The 18,286-nt window shown below is 34.3% G+C and overlaps 1 protein-coding gene across 5 annotated transcripts in view; it reads left to right on the forward strand.

The window, feature by feature from the left end:
- Positions 1-531: 531 nt before the first annotated feature.
- The window catches only part of Npc1a (Niemann-Pick type C-1a), a 38,521-nt gene continuing 20,766 nt past the window's right edge, over positions 532-18,286 (forward strand). For 3 of the 5 annotated variants that reach the window (XM_022064658.2, XM_022064666.2, XM_022064683.2), the window contains exons 1-7: positions 532-880; positions 4,959-5,121; positions 5,646-5,840; positions 6,484-6,640; positions 8,160-8,295; positions 8,851-9,046; positions 14,440-14,571. In XM_022064658.2, coding sequence (XP_021920350.1) covers positions 737-880; positions 4,959-5,121; positions 5,646-5,840; positions 6,484-6,640; positions 8,160-8,295; positions 8,851-9,046; positions 14,440-14,571 — 1,123 coding nt within the window. In that variant the 5' untranslated portion in view covers positions 532-736. Of the gene's footprint in view, positions 881-4,958; positions 5,122-5,645; positions 5,841-6,483; positions 6,641-7,855; positions 7,900-8,159; positions 8,296-8,850; positions 9,047-14,439; positions 14,572-18,286 lie in introns of those variants that run through there. The other 2 variants (XM_022064674.2, XM_087358510.1) reach the window with 2 other exon arrangements.

Here is an 18,286-nt window from a genome sequence, read left to right on the forward strand (position 1 = left end):
GAGTTATTCTACTATAAATAGTCGAGATATTTAAATATGCTTTTAGGCTGGACAATTTTAACGACCACTTTGCTCAAGAACATACAACATTTTGAGCTTTTCGCAAATACTTGCTGAAAATTTGCGTAAACTGATATTTTTTAATTACTTGGTCTGTTGAAAAACAAATTGCATAAATTTATTTTAGGTACTTCTATAAACATTCACTTTTAGTGTTATTTAATTAAAATTGATCATTATGATCACAAATGACGTCTGGGCAGTTGTTCTAAGTTTCTTCTACTATTTGGCAAACCTAACTTTCTCACACCAAGAGATAATGGGGTCAACATCATGATTTTCGAGTATGGCAAGATTTAATTGAGAGCTTCCAATCAATATCAATCAACTGTTATTTCCAATACTGTATAATTTAAGTAACGATGTATATTCTGTTAAATGACCATAGGTAACCATATTGTTTCTTGGTCTCTGCCAAACTGGGTACGTCATCGTCCAACTATCACGTCATTTAATTGACTCATGCAACACACCCTAAGGATATAGGACTGAAAGGAAGGCAGTGTTGGATGTGGTTAGTTGAGTGCGTGTTGGTTTTTCATTAATAGTTACGCACAGTTTTGAGCAAATTAAGTAAATGTCTGCTAATTAACATATCTGTAACGTTATGTCTGATTTATCATTAGTTACTAGATTTGTTGTATAAACTGTGTTGTGTTCGAACTTTGAAGCAGAAATGTCACTAATAGCATTTAGTGGACTGAAACGTAGAACTGAAAATTGGTATTATAGAAAATATAGAAGTAATGAATGTATACCATCGGAGTTACTATCGATAAACTGGATGTTGGTGCTACTCATTTTATGGTTTTCTGGCCAGGTATGTGCTCTTTTTCGGTAAATATGCAGCATTTGTATTGCTGATGTACGCCATATTTCAGTGTTATTGTTGTGTCCACACCCTACGACAATTAATAGACAATACAGGTGATAATTACAAATGTGTAACAGTGTAGATTTTATTGTAGTGAATATGCGACAGATGATTATTTAAAAATAAAAATTTGTGATTCCCCGTTGTCGTCAACCAATTTGTCGTCAAAGAATGACGTCATCAACAATGTCAACTATAAACAAACTCGGCATTGTTGTGTTCCACAACAATGCCGAGTTTAGTGTCTTACTCAAGATTTTAAAACGCAACCAACCCCCCCGAAGGGGTTGGTTGCTTTTTAAACACTTGATCAAGCTCCCCCGAAAGGGGGTTGGTCAAGTATTTTAACCCTCCATTCGGGGGGTTTAGTTTAGTTTCTTACACAAGATTTTAAAACTTTTTAAAAACTTGACCAACCCCTCCGAGGAGCTCCGAAAGGAGCGTTCTGCCCTAGTTATTTAAAAATGTGAACCATTTAGTTGTAAAAGAGTGTTTTGGATTCAACATCATGGGGTTATGTTACTAATTTTGGTGGTTGACTAATCTGGGTTGGCGTAACGATATTATTGTATCAAAATCACTGTAAGGTAATTAGTGTGTTCCCTAACGTCAATACAATCTTTATAAAAAATTTGTGTTTGGTAAATTAGTCTGTTGGCAAACTGTAACTTTGCTGCTATTTATGAAGTATAAAAAAGTAATTTACTCTACATAATGGTCCTCTTAGCAAATCTTCTACTATGGCATCCTTCATATAAGTGAACTTAAATAGTGATTAATACTGTGGCAATAACCTTTGCCCTCTCAGGTTAACCCTAGTTGACCAAAGTTAGGTTGTCACAGTGACCGTTTATTTGCTTTCTAGATGCAAGAAATATATATTGATACTGAACAGGCATGCCACATCAGACTCAAAGGTTCACTCCACCAATATAAAGACCTTCCATTACTCTGTATTTTAGTCGACGTGCAGCCCAATTCATAATTGACTCAGTGGAGCAGTTTTCCTTGGGGATCTGATAGTGCGCTCAGTTAAGTCGAGAAATTCCCTGCCTTTTATAGAGCCTGATGGTTGATTACTGATTTCTCAAGAGACTGTCACTGGTCCCTGTCGTGTACCAAATGAATCTATTTGAGGCCAGTGGGTGGAAGAAAAGGGACTAATAACAACCACAGCTCCCTCTCTTAACAAACCCAGTTGCTATTCCAAATTATCCCAAGGAAACACACTTTACAGAAATCAGTAAACACAACTGTAATAGAACCCAGTGCACGTAGATTGAATGAACAAGATAAACATACAAATAGCAGACATCTGTAGCACTCAGTAGGTCCTAGTGATTACATCCATGTTTACTGACATTTGGTGTAAATTTATGTCAAATAACTTTCATATGGCCAACAGTGACCTTTTCTAATACATAATGATAAAATAAAGTACCATGTATTCTAAGAAATACTGAATAAAATTGGGTGAGGCCTGGTTGCCCAATTAAGACAACAGGAAAGCACGAGGTGAGCACGAGACCAAACTAGGACAACATAATTAAATTTAGAATCATGAACTAAAATATAATTTGAACCAAGTGAACTCACTTTCCAGGCTGACCCAAAGTCCAACATGAACAGGTCTTTCAGTACATATTATGGAGCTCCATTTTCTTTTTTTTTAAAGTTTTCTCCAGTATCTGTTCTTTCCTTCACAATTGAGCCCAATCATTCCATAAACATTAGTGTTAAATACTTAAGTTATTTATATATTAACCTACCGTCTTGGATTCCTAAGTGGCTCCATATGAGTTTTCCCAACCATATATTTTATATTTCCCCATCTTAGCTACATGTTTCATGTCATGTGTTTAAAGATTTTCGTTACTATACCATACCTCAAATCATTAAAGAACATTATAAGAGCTGTTTATGTGTTGTAATTATTATATTTCTACCATTAATAGTAGATAGTGCCTAACTGCCCTTTGTGTAGGCATATGATCTCTGTTGTATACAGAATGATACACAGTTGGATTGACCATGATCTGGGAAAGGACTTTGGTCATAGCAAGTTTACTTTGTATTTTAACATTTATGATTTGTATGTTTCTGGAATCAGATTATTCTGGACGTCTGTTAGAACAGGTGTTAGGTGAAAAAGAACAGATAACACAGTTTGTTTGTTGATAAAAAGGTATTTGAAGATTATTGAAGACCAAAGTTTAATTATTGGTATTGTTTGTAGACTATAGCCTTAATTGACAGGATGATTGTTAGATAAGGGATTCAAAGAGATATGGAAGGAAATGGCCACAGCCTATTTTAATTTGCTATCTAGGCATTTGTTTAAAGGGGTTGAGGTAAAGTACAACTTGAACTTGGGTTAGGATGACTGGTCTTGGGAGCCAAGATTGAAACCTGGTACTTCCTAAATGTGAAGCAGGAGTGTTAACTACTCATCTGTGTCATTTGTGAAATGTTACTTAGAAGTCAGGAATAAGTCATGTGGCTTGGTATAGCTGTCAAAAGAACTGTTGGTGAATGTGGAATTTCTGTCACCAACTTATATTTACTTCTTTCAAAAATATTTATTTAAAAGCAAATAGATGGTGTATGAAAATGTTCTAATCGCTCACATCATCTTTATCTATTGTTCCTGTGTTTAGATCCTTTAATGTGAATTGTAATTACATTATTTTTAAAGTCTGTTAACACACAAAATGTCAATCATACATGAAGTGGCACAATTGTTATAGATTCAGCTGTCTCATGTTAGGGTCCAGTGGCTCTTGTAAATTCAACGATGCATTTTCAGGTTCCATAAATACTGGAGAAATTCTAGTTCAACTGAGCACCTGTCTAAATGCCAAGCCGATTCTTCTAAATGAAGTTTTCTTCTGTGACATGTCACAGAAGGAACTGTATATGCTATTTTGTTATTGAATTTGGTAAATATTCTGAAATTAGGTTTAGATATGTTTCTTGAAGTGTCATAACTACAAGATACATGTTTAATGTTTGGCACTACCCCCGCTGTCTTTTTCCATGGATAAGCCATTGTTCAGGACAGGTGAAGTATTAAAGCTATATGCAGCACAAACATGAAGAAGCTGTTTTATTTTGCTGTGATTTCTCATAACTGTGTGGATGGTATCTTGTATACTTCATGATAGCATGTGAGTGACTCATGGCAAAGTGATGGAGACAATTTGTTGCAGTTGTCATTTAGTTGCTCACTGTTGGGTATTGTGACTGAACCACTAAAGGTTTGCATTTATGTTTCGTAATGTAACACATTGCATGTGTAAACTAATGCCAAATTTTCAGTTCCTCCAGTTGCCCCTGTTGAGAGAATTAATACATAAAGCTCTGTCATTTCTGACATCGCTTTGGTTGTTTAAGAAGAGTAAATTTAGTTTGTCCTTTGTGATATTAATTGTAATATCTGAATTACAGGATGAAGCATGGGGATATTTTAGTTCTTTTGATGCAGGTGTGCTGGTGTTTTTGAGTTCATTATTACACTGCCCATGTTCTGTGTGAATTGTGTGTACATTGCATTCACAATCACTTTGTACTGAGGCTTATATTTGGACAGAGCTCAATGTCCTTGTCTCCTTATTTATACATTAATGATAGGGACTAAGCAAGTTGGCTGAAGTGGTAACCCACCTTACTTATATTCACAGAGCTTTACTAACCTGCATAGTTAATATGTGTGTTTATTAAATGACTTACAGATCTTATTGACAGTGCACACCTGTAATTGTGTCATCAGATCATGTAATGTGTTTTATGTTTATTAGGTTTGGTTTGGTTTTGTTACCTTTGTCTTATTGTACACATCTGTTAAAATGTGTTACTAAGAGAGGTTACATCCTTTGTAGCAGCAAACCTGTATAAAAATTCAAGGATTCCTAAATCCTGATGCTACTTGAAGTGAATCTCTGAGGATTCTATCTCTTTCACTTGTAGGGTATCATTTCTTAAAGCAATGTATGATCTGTTTGTGAATTGTGTGTATTGGTTACAGTGTGCCAATTCAGAAGAATATCATTGTATGTGGTATGGCCAATGCAATATGGATGCTTTTGGGAGGTATCAAAATTGTCCATATGAAGGTTCAGCAAAAGAATTGGAGGTTGATGGTCAGAAATACCTTAAAAAGTGGTGCCCCCATTTTTTTGAAGGAGAAGGTGAGTTAAAATTCATTCCAATATTATAACCCCAACTCTAGAAATACGGATAAAAACAAAGTGAAACATCTGGCTGTAGTTTTTTAAAAGAATCCTATCCAATAAATAGGCTCTTTTGAAGTCTGTTAGCATGAAGTATGTAGCATCTGAATACCATATGAGGTTTGAGGTTCTAATTGCAGTGAAAATGTTGATTTTGGTTTTCTGGATGATTTTGTGTAGGTGGTTACCAACATTTTGAAGGAATGCATTCCCTCAATTGTTGGGTTAGAAGAAGACACTACATTCCTCAGAAAAGTCGATGGCCTCCTGCAAGACTGTTGCAGCCCATATCATAATTCTTATTTATTCAAACATTTTCCTTTACAGTTTTATTTTCATTGTGTAATGTTCCTGTCTTTAGTTTAGCATCAAGTGTGGAGGTATGAAAATGTACATGCAGCACTAAAATTAGTATATTAAGCAGTAGCCATACATGTGCTTGATCTTCAGACTCCAGTGATACATGACATTCTTATTTTTAGTGCCTGTAATGAAAACTTGCTGTGATACAAAACAGTTGAAGACTATGGATCAGAATATTCTATTGGCAGCAGCTTTTCTGCAACGATGCCCATCATGCTTGCACAATCTTGTTAGGCACATCTGTGATTTTACATGTGCAGTTGATCAGAGTAGATTTATCAATGTGACAGATGTGGAGCACAATGATGACACAGGTTGGTAGCTTCTTGACTTTCTGCTGTTTTGTATTTTTAGTAAGCCATGTTACATATTTAAGGATAAATATAAATTTGCAGTTTTGGATTCCCAGTTTTAATAGACCTAAGTTCTTGAGATTATTGCATTGAATCAGACCAGCTGTTGAGGTTAAGTTACGTTTGATTGTTCTAGTAAAATTAGAAAGTGTGAAATAGAAGTTTTGTGACAGCTGTGAAGTTAATGATTTAGCAGAACTCTGCAAATAAGTGTGATTGAATTAGATACTTTAATGAAGAAAATTGTATAATTTTTGAGGTATCATTAAACTAGATTAACTTTGTAACATATGAATGTTCATGAAGTTTCATTTGATTTTGTTAGAAAAGTACAGATATAGCTGGCGCACATGTCTGCTGCAGCATGCACAATGTACACAATACTGGATGGGTGGATTGGAATAATTTTCCGGTTTTAAATAATTTTAAGTTTCTAGCAGTTACAAACCATCATTGCCTTCTTCTTTCAAAACATGAGGGACATCAATTTTACAATTACTACATGGTCAGTCTCTCTTTAGTCACAGTGCTGTTGCATGTCATTTGGCACATGTTGTATTTAGTTGAGGTTTTCAGTCTCACTCCTTTGTTTTATTTTAAACAGGTAAAGACTATGTTAATGGCATAGAAGTATACATAGGAGATAATTATATGAATGGCACATATGATTCTTGCAAGCAAGTGTCAGTGCCATCAACAAGTCGTCTGGCCCTTGATTTGATGTGTGGAGAGTGGGGTGCAAGTCGCTGTTCACCAAAGAAGTAAGTAAAAAAAAAAATTAAAGTACTTTGTGTGTGTGTGTGTGGGGGGGGGGGGGAGTCTGTTCCATAAAAGAAGGAATGTAATCATAAAAGTGTTGTCTCACATATTTGTGCTTTGCTTTTTCCAGAGATGGCCAGGTACTGTTACCTGTACTAACTTGATAAAGTGACAGTATTCCAGAACTGGCAGCTGAGAACAGTAGTTTCAGTGTAGTTTTGGTTATACTGCCATCTTCCTTAAATTAATATTAAACTGTAGTTTTGTTTGATTTTTAGTTTGTTACATATGTTTCTATACCATCAGTGTAGTAAGGTGGTTTGGATTATATTCTTACATTTACACGGTACCAAGTACAACTGATTCACATGCATGCACAAAAACATGTCAGGGACTTCCTTAGCCACATGAGATGAATGGAGTCACATGTGTGCTAATTTCACATTTGTCCATGAACTGCTGTGTGTATGTATACAAAATTGTGTGATAAATTATAAACAGAAATTTGGATTTTTCACATATTACACTTGTATGTGGGAGAGATGTCACTTTTGATGTAAAATTTTTAAATTTAAAATTGTTCTTGGCTTTCAAATAGCTTTTCATATATAACTATTCTTCAGAGGTTAGACTCCCACCATATTTGGCTCTCTCTTCCTTGATCTTATAGGCCCTAGTTTGATATGTAAACATTTAATTTGCTATTTATATTAATCTTAGCTGCACTTAGATTTTGTATTTTATTTCCCTTCATAAGAAGTTCAGTTCGATGTGAGAAACAATGTTGTGTAATGGGTTTGTCATGAGTGTATCTTGTTGAAATGTTCATGTCATGCAGGTAATTGTTTGTTTGCAGCATGTTATTGTGTGTCCTTGCAAAACAAAAGTTTCATGTATTGTATCTTCAGCATCCAGGCGTGAAATTTCTATTATTAGGGTTTGAGCTTTTTATTCACTATGTTCTATCATTGAAATTATATATCCTTCTGAGTACAGTGAGCCTCATTCATAGATTTTCCAACATGGACTGTTGTTACCTTTGAATTTTGTTTCTTGTTCATATTGGACAGCATTGAAATTTTACATTCCTGTCAGGTTTCTGAGAGTTATTGTAGCAGATAGACATAGTTATTGTGCGTTCAGGAAAGCTTAATCATACGCATTATATTAGCTTCTCATTTGCAAAAGACAGAAGTATCAGTTAAATTTATGAAGATTTTGTCTGTGTTTTGATGTCCCATAATATAGAAAGCTGTGTACAGTAAGATTAGAATTATAGCATTGGTTTACAATCTGTTGAATCATTGGTAAATTATTATAATACAATAGTGTGTGTGCGAGTGCACACACACACACACACAATTCCTTCCAGTGCTCCTTTAAAGAGGTTGCATACAGAACCTTCTTTTGATCCTCTCTGAGTGAACAACCTTTTCTTCCGTCTTTGTGCATTTATCTCAAGTGTGTTTTGTTTTCTACTTTCCTTATTACTTTTCCAGCTTTTATGTGTTTTTTCACTAGGTGGTTCACATACATGGGAGAAGCTGAAGGCAATCCGTTTGTCCCATTCCAGATTACTTACATTGAAACAAACAAAACACTAGATAAGTATGTCCCATTGAACCCATCAATAACACCATGTAGCAAAGGAATAAGCGTAAGTAATAATTTAGTAATTTATTTTGATTAAGATACTTTAAGCAGGCCTTAGTATTCATACTGTGTAGGTGCCAAAGGCTTGTGCTATGAAGGTGACTGACTGCACCTCAACATATGTAGAGTTTTATCTGAACTAGCCATATTCATTTGTGACACTTGCTTAATCACCTTACCTTGTGGACACCACCTCCAAAATTGAGTTGCATCTCTATAACGCTTGTATATTGGCTGTGATATTTGCAAGTCAATAATTATGCCAATGAAAACTTACCATACTTTTGTGATTGAAAACAATACTTTTAGAAGATATACACACAGGAAACTTGTGTCCAGAATTTGTTGAACCCTTCTTTAAGGTGGCATCAATGATTAGAAGCTACTGAGAATTGTTTGCAATTTTGATTTCATGTTCATGGTTTATATACAAGGTGTAATCCTTTAGAACCCTAAAATGTGCTAAACCAGTGGAGCAGTAATCTGTTCTAATTGTTCTGTGTCCATTGTCAATCTCCATGATGATTCTTTTTGTTGAAAGTTTGTTTTATTTCTCCAGCCAGCTGTGCCTGCCTGTAGTTGTGTGGATTGTGAAGCAAGTTGTCCTACTCCGCCACCAGAACCTGAGCCACCAAAACCATTTACCATATTTGGCTTGGATGGTGTTTCAGTCGTGATGGCCATAATTTGGTTTGTGGGATCACTAGTGTTCCTCACAGTTGTGTTCTGCTGTTGTGACAATGACAACACCATAGGTAATATTCCAGTTTCTTGGATTAGCATGAAAGCCTTTCAGTTATTTTAGAGTAGTGTTTAAAGAATGTATAATTTGTTGTAGATATCACCGAAAGTTTGTTGATTGGTCAGTATTGTAATATGCATTTATATGTTACTAATTACAGTTTCAGCTTTTATTTTATTTAGGCTTGCTTTCATTTGTAAGAGACAGAAAAATATTTTACAATTAGTATGGAATTTTCACATATGGAAATATTGAAAGACAGGCACTTGACATAAATTCTCTTTCTTGTTCTTTGCCATCATGTATGCAGTAAAATCTCCATTTTTTAAATTAGGTTCACATTTTTTAATTTATTATGAGGGAGATTTGTTTACCATAGTACCTGTCTTGCCTGACCAGAGATTTTTTTGTGTGAAGACCTTTTATTTAGAAATATGATTTTTTTTAGTTACACTCTTTACTGTGTATGTTATGTTCTCTCTATCTTTTTGAGTTCAAAGATATAGTTTAGAGTTTAGTTTTTGTTTATCTGAATGATTATTTTCATAGAGGAAGTGCAATGGATTGGAATCAGTTTCAGGACCGTTGTGTTATTAATATTTCTTTCACACTCGGCAGTTCTGACATTACGTTTATCAGTGAATGCAGCCGCAGCTATTGTGAGCCTGCATGTCCTGTCACGCTTGCTAATGAATCAATAAATTTTAGGTTTGATTGTTAGTGTTCTCTTTTGCAATGGCAGAAGTTTTGCTTTAATTGTTATGCTTTATTACTAAATATATCATGCCCTGAAACTTTCCTGCCACTTTTCTTAGGTGTTCAGTCTGTTAGTTAAGCAGGATAATCATTATAATTGTTTTCAGTGTATAGAAGCTTTCGTAGTATATCATATGTTTGCTGCCTGGCATTGCCTGTCATTTACTACAGTAGTTTAAAATGTTCTTGAAGGGATGAGTGAGTACATTTATGTTAAATATTTACAAATACTGCTTTTACTAATATGAAAGTTTTTGTACTTTACACATCATACTTAATCCCTTGATTCGTCAGCATGGAAAAGATGGATCAGTAATTATTAAATGGAAAAAGTGAAGAGCTTTGAGTACTCAGGAAGTAAAATAGTGACAAAGCAGTATTAAAGAAGTTAATGAAAAGAATTTAAAAATTCAGGACAATTTTACCAATTAATGAGGGGCAATGTAGAGGCTGACCACAGACTGGATGGTTAGGGTTCAATCCCCAACAGTGGCAAGAGGATTTTTTCTCTAGCCCGTGTTTCCAGACTGTTTCTGGGGCTCACCCAGCCTCCTGTCCTGGATGTAAAGTGCAGCCAGGGCGTGATGCTGACCACTCACCCCTATCTAGTGTCAAGGTTAAGAATGAGTAGTAGCTGTACCACCTCTCCCCTCTTGCACAAGCCCTTATGCAGCATGTAGCACTGTAGGTCTACTTTACAAATTGCAGGACTGAGCTGGAGGGGCCCAAAGGATAAGCGTACTGCTTTTACAGAATGACGCAGGCTTCATAAATCTTTAAATGTGGTCAGTCTTTGGAAAATAAGCCGAAGAGACTAGTTACCAAGATACTTCTTTCTGTCTACATGTGATTTTGGGTTTATCAATGTGCACTTTTACCTTAAACTCACACAGCATAATTATATTTGTAATGTTATGCTGGCAGAACCATCCACTTGCAGAATCCAGGCACTGCTATTACTGTTGTTAGAGCTACCTACTGGCATTTGCTTTGAATTGCCTCAATCTCATGTGGAATAATCAAGTTTTTATTGTAGGATTTGAGGTTTGAGTTTTTATTGTATAGAGAGACATTTGTCTTCATTGTGGACAAGATAGTAGTGGATAATGGGTGTATGCAAATAAGTACATATTATAGTTTAAACAACTTTGATTCCTTCTGCTGTACCAAAATTGCCAGTCTTTTAGAATGTAGCATGCTGCAGCAAAGGTATGAAATCCTGACTACAAAGTTTTCCAGTTTGACCTTGGACTGATACAGTTGAGTAATCACATTAGATTGGTAGTGAGTACATGTGTCTGTGTCTCCAGCAGTCAGTTAGCCGCTCAGGCAATCAAAATATAGCTCTCTTCAAGCATATCTTATTCAGTATAATGAAATGAGATTGGGGTAGGCTGCAACATTCTTAGTGTTAATTTGGTATGGTTTAAAAGGTCATAGGTCATATACAGTCGAGTCATTATCTGACCTTAGGTTTTCCGACATTACGTTTTATCCAGTGTGCTGTGTTGGAGTGCTCCATTTTATCAACAGTCACTGTAGCATGTAGCAGAATGAATTACATTCCCCCACCACACCTTCTACATTTTATGTACTCAGTTGCTACAGACATACTACTGTTCTGGTGATGGCATGACCTTGCTGCAAAGAAAAGGAAGGAGGCTCAGGAGCATATACCTACTACTAATTGCTTAAAAGTATAAACTCTTTTTGTTTCCAGATTTACATTATGTTGAATACTGTTTTTATTTGTGAGATATTTTTCATTTGATGGCCACATTATATTTTCTTCATAATTTAATGTCATAAATTAAGTTGATGTTTACACTCAGCTTTTTCATCGATCTTCTGTTTTGTCCAGCATTTTTTATTATTCAGCTGTCCTTTGATTCCCTTAGGTCAGGTAATTGGCACTGTACTGTGTGTGAAAAGATCTTAGATAATTTTGTATAATGGTATTTTGAAATGTTACAGTCTGAAAATGTTCTTAATTTCTCCAGCATATGCACTGTTTATTAGTGTATGTTTGGTATTTTAACTGTGTAGAATTCCCAGCCTTAACTGCAAGTCCAAAATTGAATTTCCTTAAAAAGTTGTAATAACAGTGATGCACTCGTCTGCTGCGTATATACACGTATCATGTTCACTTGCCTTAACTTTGTGCATGGGGTTATATGTAACTAGATTTGATTCTCTCACATGGTACAGAAAGGCTGTGGACTTTTTTATCCGTTCTTAGAATTTCATTCGTAAGTTTACTAATATTTCACTTTAATGGTGCTGGCGTGAGAAAATGTTGGATTTTGTGTGTTCCAATTAAGTGGCAATCACACGTGTGCATAATAAAATTTGTGGCTTTTATTCCCGGATGTGGTAACATAGCTGACATAATGTACTTTCTATTTATTCTTATTGCATGGGTTGTTTTAATGGTGATAATCTTTCATTTGTGAGTTAACATAGTTTGAATGTCAGGGACCATTATCTTGAGGTTCTAACAATTTTCTTTCAACATTCCTCTTGGTTTAACATTCTGATTCACTGGAATAGTTAAGGAAATATAAAATCAGCATATAAAGAAATTATCTTATGTTTTTAACTTTGTAAAGTAATGTAGTCAAGTCTTACATAATGTAAAATAGATAAGTTAATACCAGTGAAGTGCAGTAGATTTTCATAAACTGTAAGCATATATTATTATACTGTATAGTGAAGAGGCTTGTACATTGCAGTCCAATCTCAGTATAATCTATAAACATTTTTTAACAGATTTAACCCATCGAGTAAACTTCAAATCGCAAAAAATAAAACATATACTATCATTTCAGCGTACTTTTATATGAACTGAAGACACCTGGAAGGATGTAACATAATATTTGTATTCTTTGATACCAGGGTTGGGGAATCATGAGAGACTTGTAGATTTTATAATTGTTTAAATATTAAGTTTGGAAGCATATGGACATGAAAGTAGGTTAGTAGCTGGAATAGGAATAAGATATAAGAGTACCCCTTGGGGGGAAATATACATGTTTGCAATGTATTTTATCTTTTAAAAGATGTGTAACTTGTTTTAGTTTTAAGTGCCTCACCAGTCATGCACTCCAAACAAACCTTCTCTTGTGATAGTTGCATATTTTGCTAAAATTCTACAACTTTAAAATAAAAGTTGATTTGTGGAGGAATGGAAATAATGGTTGTTAACAGTTTTAAAGTAGACATTGTCTGTCCTTTTTCTTCTTCATTATTTGGCTTTACATATTTATTTTATCTAAACAACAATTCTTTTCTGAATTCTGCAATATGTAAACTCAGTTCAGGAAATCAAAGTCTTTTTTGGATATTATTATCTTTCAGTACTAGCATGTCTTTCCTTTCTTCATACTTTACCATTTTTTAAAATTATATTTCATAATAATATTTATGTATAATTTTATAGTCTTTGCTTCACCAATCTGTTATCAGGAAACAAACACTTTGTTATAATGTCAATTATTGTCTAAAGATGTATTTTTAACCATTGCAAAACAAATGTGTTGCTACTGGTTGACATTATTACTTATAATGAATCTCATAGCTTAGACTTGTATATGTATTATTTGTGGTATTTTCAGACCTATTAGATGGTTCATCTCCTCTCACTTGGTTTTTGTTTTACCTGAAACAATTCATTTGCCATTATTTGTGTTCAGATTTAGATATTTGTGTCATTTGGTTTTGATTTGGCAAAATATCCTTGAACAAGAATATTTACTTGATATTTTATATTATAAATTATATATACAGTATAAAATTGTAGTAGTATATTACTGTTTTATGTTACGTGGTTTTGAGTTCATTATACTTTACTTCAGATAATGAACAGAACTTTGTTAATATGGATAAACATAATTAGTGATGCGCATGTACCATTTTTGCAAATGTTTTGTTTTATGTAAATAATGTTTTGAATGAATCTTCCTTAGATTATATAAACAACTTACTGTTAACAAATAACTGTAATTTTCTTATTCAACAAGAAAAAATGGATGCCAGTTACCTGCCACATTATTTTGCTGGTACAAATATATTATTGCAAAGCTTCACAATTCTGCTAGAGTTGGTACTTTGTTCAGTATTCAGCTTATAAAAATATTTCAAATAAAAGTTTTAGATCTTAATGAGATTGCATTTTCTGTACAATTTTTGTTTATAGTGTGAGCTGTTTCTGAAGAAAATTGTGCTTATTATAAAGTAGTTGGCATGTAGGAATAAAATTGTACTGATTTATCTGATCTGTTTCTACAAATTTTGTTGGAAATGTTTCACATCCATTGATATTGCCTTTAATTAATGTGGGCCTCTGAATTTAATGGCAACACTGATTAACTAATTCATCATTGTCTTCAGACTTATGTATTAGGATATCCAAAAACTCTAAATACAGTTTTTCATATACCATTTATTAGATTTTCTGGATCATACCAATGACTGTTGCTTTGTTCCCAAAAGATTGGAACTTTGATGACGAGCTTTTCCATTTGTCTTCCTTGAGTTCAAAGTATCTTAATGCATTTTTGCAGCAGAGTTGAGTTTTGTAGTACTTGTCCAGTGGTTGGAGAGTTGGAGATCTGTTCAGTTAGTCTGTTATATGAGAAGTTTCTCTTACAGCAAACCTGGTTCGGGGTGACAGAGCAGAAGAGATTAGACACACCGTTGGACGAAGACTGGCTGGTAGTAATCAGTCTCGGATTGCCCTTGGTGCAGATGAGGAAGAAAGTCCCTTGCAATCAAAAAGATCTAGTAGGTTTTGATTTTTTAGGTTCTGTGAAAAGTGTAACTGTTACAATTTATAGTTATGTTTGTAAATGTTATGCAAGCATTCCTAAAATTTAATGCTTTGATTTTGTGTACATAACTCTTCTGCAAGTGATTAACACTCTTGTTTCTCTGTTGTTGTTTATGTTAAAGGCTTTGTGTTATTCTTGTTGCTGTGCATGAAATCATGTGATGTATGTTCTGCTTTCTGGTGTCAGTTCCCTGTATGTTGAGAATGTGAGATGGGCAAAGTGTTTTTTGAAAAGGAATCAGTAGTTACATAGAGATGTTATCTTGATGTCCATGACTACATTTTTCCCTCTAATTTGTCACTGTACTAAGTTCTTTCTCTCACTCTAAACATGCCGTATTCTAAGCTTTTTTAACGTAACTGTCAAAGTGCACCAGCTTCATGAACACATAATTGATAGGAATTGATACTTGCATTTGAAGTTCATATTACATTTATTTATTTTGTTATCCTAAAACTTGGGTTATGCATTGTGTAAAACTGATTTCTAGCATATTATGACAAACTGATGTAAAACTCTGAATGCAGAGTACTTGTTTGCTTTATTAGCTTGCTGTATAGATTTCTCCCTTCTCTCAACAAAAAGAGAAAAGATTGTTGTAAGCATAGTATATTGAACTTAGCGCTTATATGCATTTCCTGTGTTTTTAAATAGGAGTTCTGCATTTATATTGGTGTGTTTCATATTGTACATTCTGCGGCCATGGTATGTCCTGTATTGTATGATTAATGGTGTCCTTATATGTAAATTTTTTGTCAGTCTTTTGGCCATAACGATTAAGCCTGGAAGTGTACAACTTCATTTTTGGTGCATTTTTGTCTTTGGTGTATGTTTATGTATTGAAGGAAGGACATTATTCCTTTACAAATGGAGCATTCTTCTTTTTATAGCTGTGCAGTAAATGAATCAATGCAATGAAAGTTCATTATATGAGATTGGTGACAGTTTTTTGCAACTCAGTGCATCAAGCACGTACTTATGTTTATTCAGTGATTTGCCCTGTTAAAAATCAAATATAAATGTAAAAAAGCCATGCGTCCTCTGGAAAGTTGTAAAATTTATGTTATTGCTATTATTGCTGTTGTTATAATATCTCTTTTGGGTGTGGGTCTGTGACTCACACTGTATCAGATTTATTTTAGCACCAGTGATGGACAGTAGATCAGTGGTATAAAATATTAGCTTCCATCCATTGAACTATCATAAATTGCTATTAAGTTTCATGACCTCTTCATTGTGTTTTATGCTTTTGTTGCTTGCTAATCTGTTATGTAGTTCACAGTGGTCCTGGAAATTTATTCACAGACTTACGTAGTTGAAAATGTAATGAATTATATCATGGAGACATAAAATATATTTGTACATTCTTGAATTGTATCCTCCTCTGTTTGGATATCTAATATTAAATTAATGTGGATTTCCATACATGATTTTGATATTCTGAGCAGTTTGCCTGTTATATCGTGCTCATGAAATCTTTAGCTGTTATTTATTAGTTGGCTAATTCATGTATATTTATGTGGCTTAAGCTACTGAATTGTCTTTTTATGCATTATGCTGCTTGTTGGTAGTGCTTCACAGAACTACTACTTTATATTTTACTGCAGTATTTTAATTATTTATTTAATATATTTGCTTCTTGTTTTATGCAGGCTAGATTTGTTCATTTGTTACAGTTCCTTGTATTTTTTAAAGTATGCATGAAAGTAAATTAGTTATTTATTGAATGTGCTGTAGGGTTAACCTTCAAGAAGTTTTCGGCTTCATAATTGTCATTTATTTGATGTGAAATATATTGGCATGTTATGTATGTAAATGTCTGTTGAAGCAAGTTTCATTGATGCTGCTCACCAAGTTACATTTGTGCCCACCACATATTTTTCTCTTGATTTGCATAGTTTGTTGCTGAAAGAAAAATTGACTTCAGAAATGAGCAAGCCTGGCTGCCATAAAACTGCCAAACTATCATTGTTCTGCATATGCATTATAGTCTCTGGGTATATGAGGAAATTATTTTGCATGTGAAAGAGACTACTTATATTTAATGTAATAAAGATTAATGATCAGATGATAGGGTATTGATTTACACAAAAAAATCTTTTGAATATGTAGGTTAACTGTTCTTTTAAAGTTTAAGTTGGGTGATGAAAAACATAATTTTTGTGACTTGTGTTTTGTGCACAGAGGTAGAGATATGCTAAATTACTTCTCTTTTGCTCATACAATGTACACTCAGAAGTTTAGATTCTTTTTGGTTAGAATCTGTGCTATATTTATTTTAGATGTAAATTCTATATTTTACTCTTTATGCCTTTGTCTTTAAAAACAGCTACAATTTTTTGACGTAAGTATGTCTATGCGGAAGAGTCATTCGGCAAAAAAGCGTAACGAAGTTGTGTAAGATTCATATCAATAATGTGTAAATATGGACTGACAACAATGGTCAGCTTTTATATGAACTCCTGCATGCATTTTGTTACACTAGGGCAGAACGCTCCTTTCGGAGCTCCTCGGAGGGGCTGGTCAAGTTTTTAAAAAGCAACCAACCCCTTCGGGGGGTTGGGGGGTTGGTTGCGTTTTAAAATCTTGTGTAAGAAACTAAATTAAACCCCCCGAATGGAGGGTTAAAACACTTGACCAACCCCTCCTTCGGCATTGTTGTGTTCCACAACAATGCCGAGTTAGTTTATAGTTGACATTGTTGATGACGTCATTCTTTGACGACAAATTGGTTGACGACAACGGGGAATCACAAATTTTTATAGTAGAAGATGATAGATTGTTGTGTTGTACTCGGCATTGTTGTGGAACACAATGCCGAGTATAAACGAAAGTTTACATTGTTGATGACGTCATTTTTTGACGACAACGAGGAATCACAAATTTTTATAATAGATAAGAAAGTAATTGTTGTGTCATCTGTTTACTCGGCATTGTTGTGTTACATTATTCGTTATTGCAGAAAGAGGTGAGCTGTGAATTGCTTGTAGAAGAAGTGCGTCGTAGACTAGATAATTTTGTGCTGGTAAAAACGTTTTAGAATATCAAAAGTACTTTTCTTATATAAGAAGTATTACATTTCATTACATTACGTTACAGAGACGTATTTACGTCAGATTCTCCGGAACCGTGGTTCCACTGTCAACTTTTTGTCTTTCTCATAAAGTAAAGTAATGTAAAAATGTTATACTACATGCCATGAAGGCACATGAGGGTAGAAGAGGTATAATTCCTACTCAATCTTGAACTTGGCACTAAGTGGGGTAGCTCAGTTGTCACGCTTCAGAAAACCTGAAGGGATCATAAAGAAATAGGTATGGACTTGATTCATTTGGCTGAGAATAAGCATTCGGTAGTGGGCTGTTCTGTACTCAATACTTTGGTGCCATGAAGTGTACAGAATGTCTTGATCACCTGAGCAACAAACAACTTCTCAAGAAAGAGCCAAATGTTGGCGTGTATACCATATTAAGAAATTGATTAACTGTTTGATGTGGAACTACCCAGATGTTAAGGAACTCCACAGAACAGTTCACCTCTACTGCAGAGCAGTTATGAAATTAAGAGTTATAAGAGGAAGCACAGTCTTTCATTTAATTTAGATGAGTACAGTTAATTTATGATATAGTTTGTTAGAAAGTTCTGCATTTTAATAATCATTTCATTGT

Source organism: Zootermopsis nevadensis, unplaced genomic scaffold (assembly GCF_977971745.1).
Source record: "Zootermopsis nevadensis isolate Lab colony 2312 unplaced genomic scaffold, Znev_1.0 Znev_ptg000030l, whole genome shotgun sequence".
Lineage (NCBI taxonomy): Eukaryota > Metazoa > Arthropoda > Insecta > Blattodea > Termopsidae > Zootermopsis > Zootermopsis nevadensis.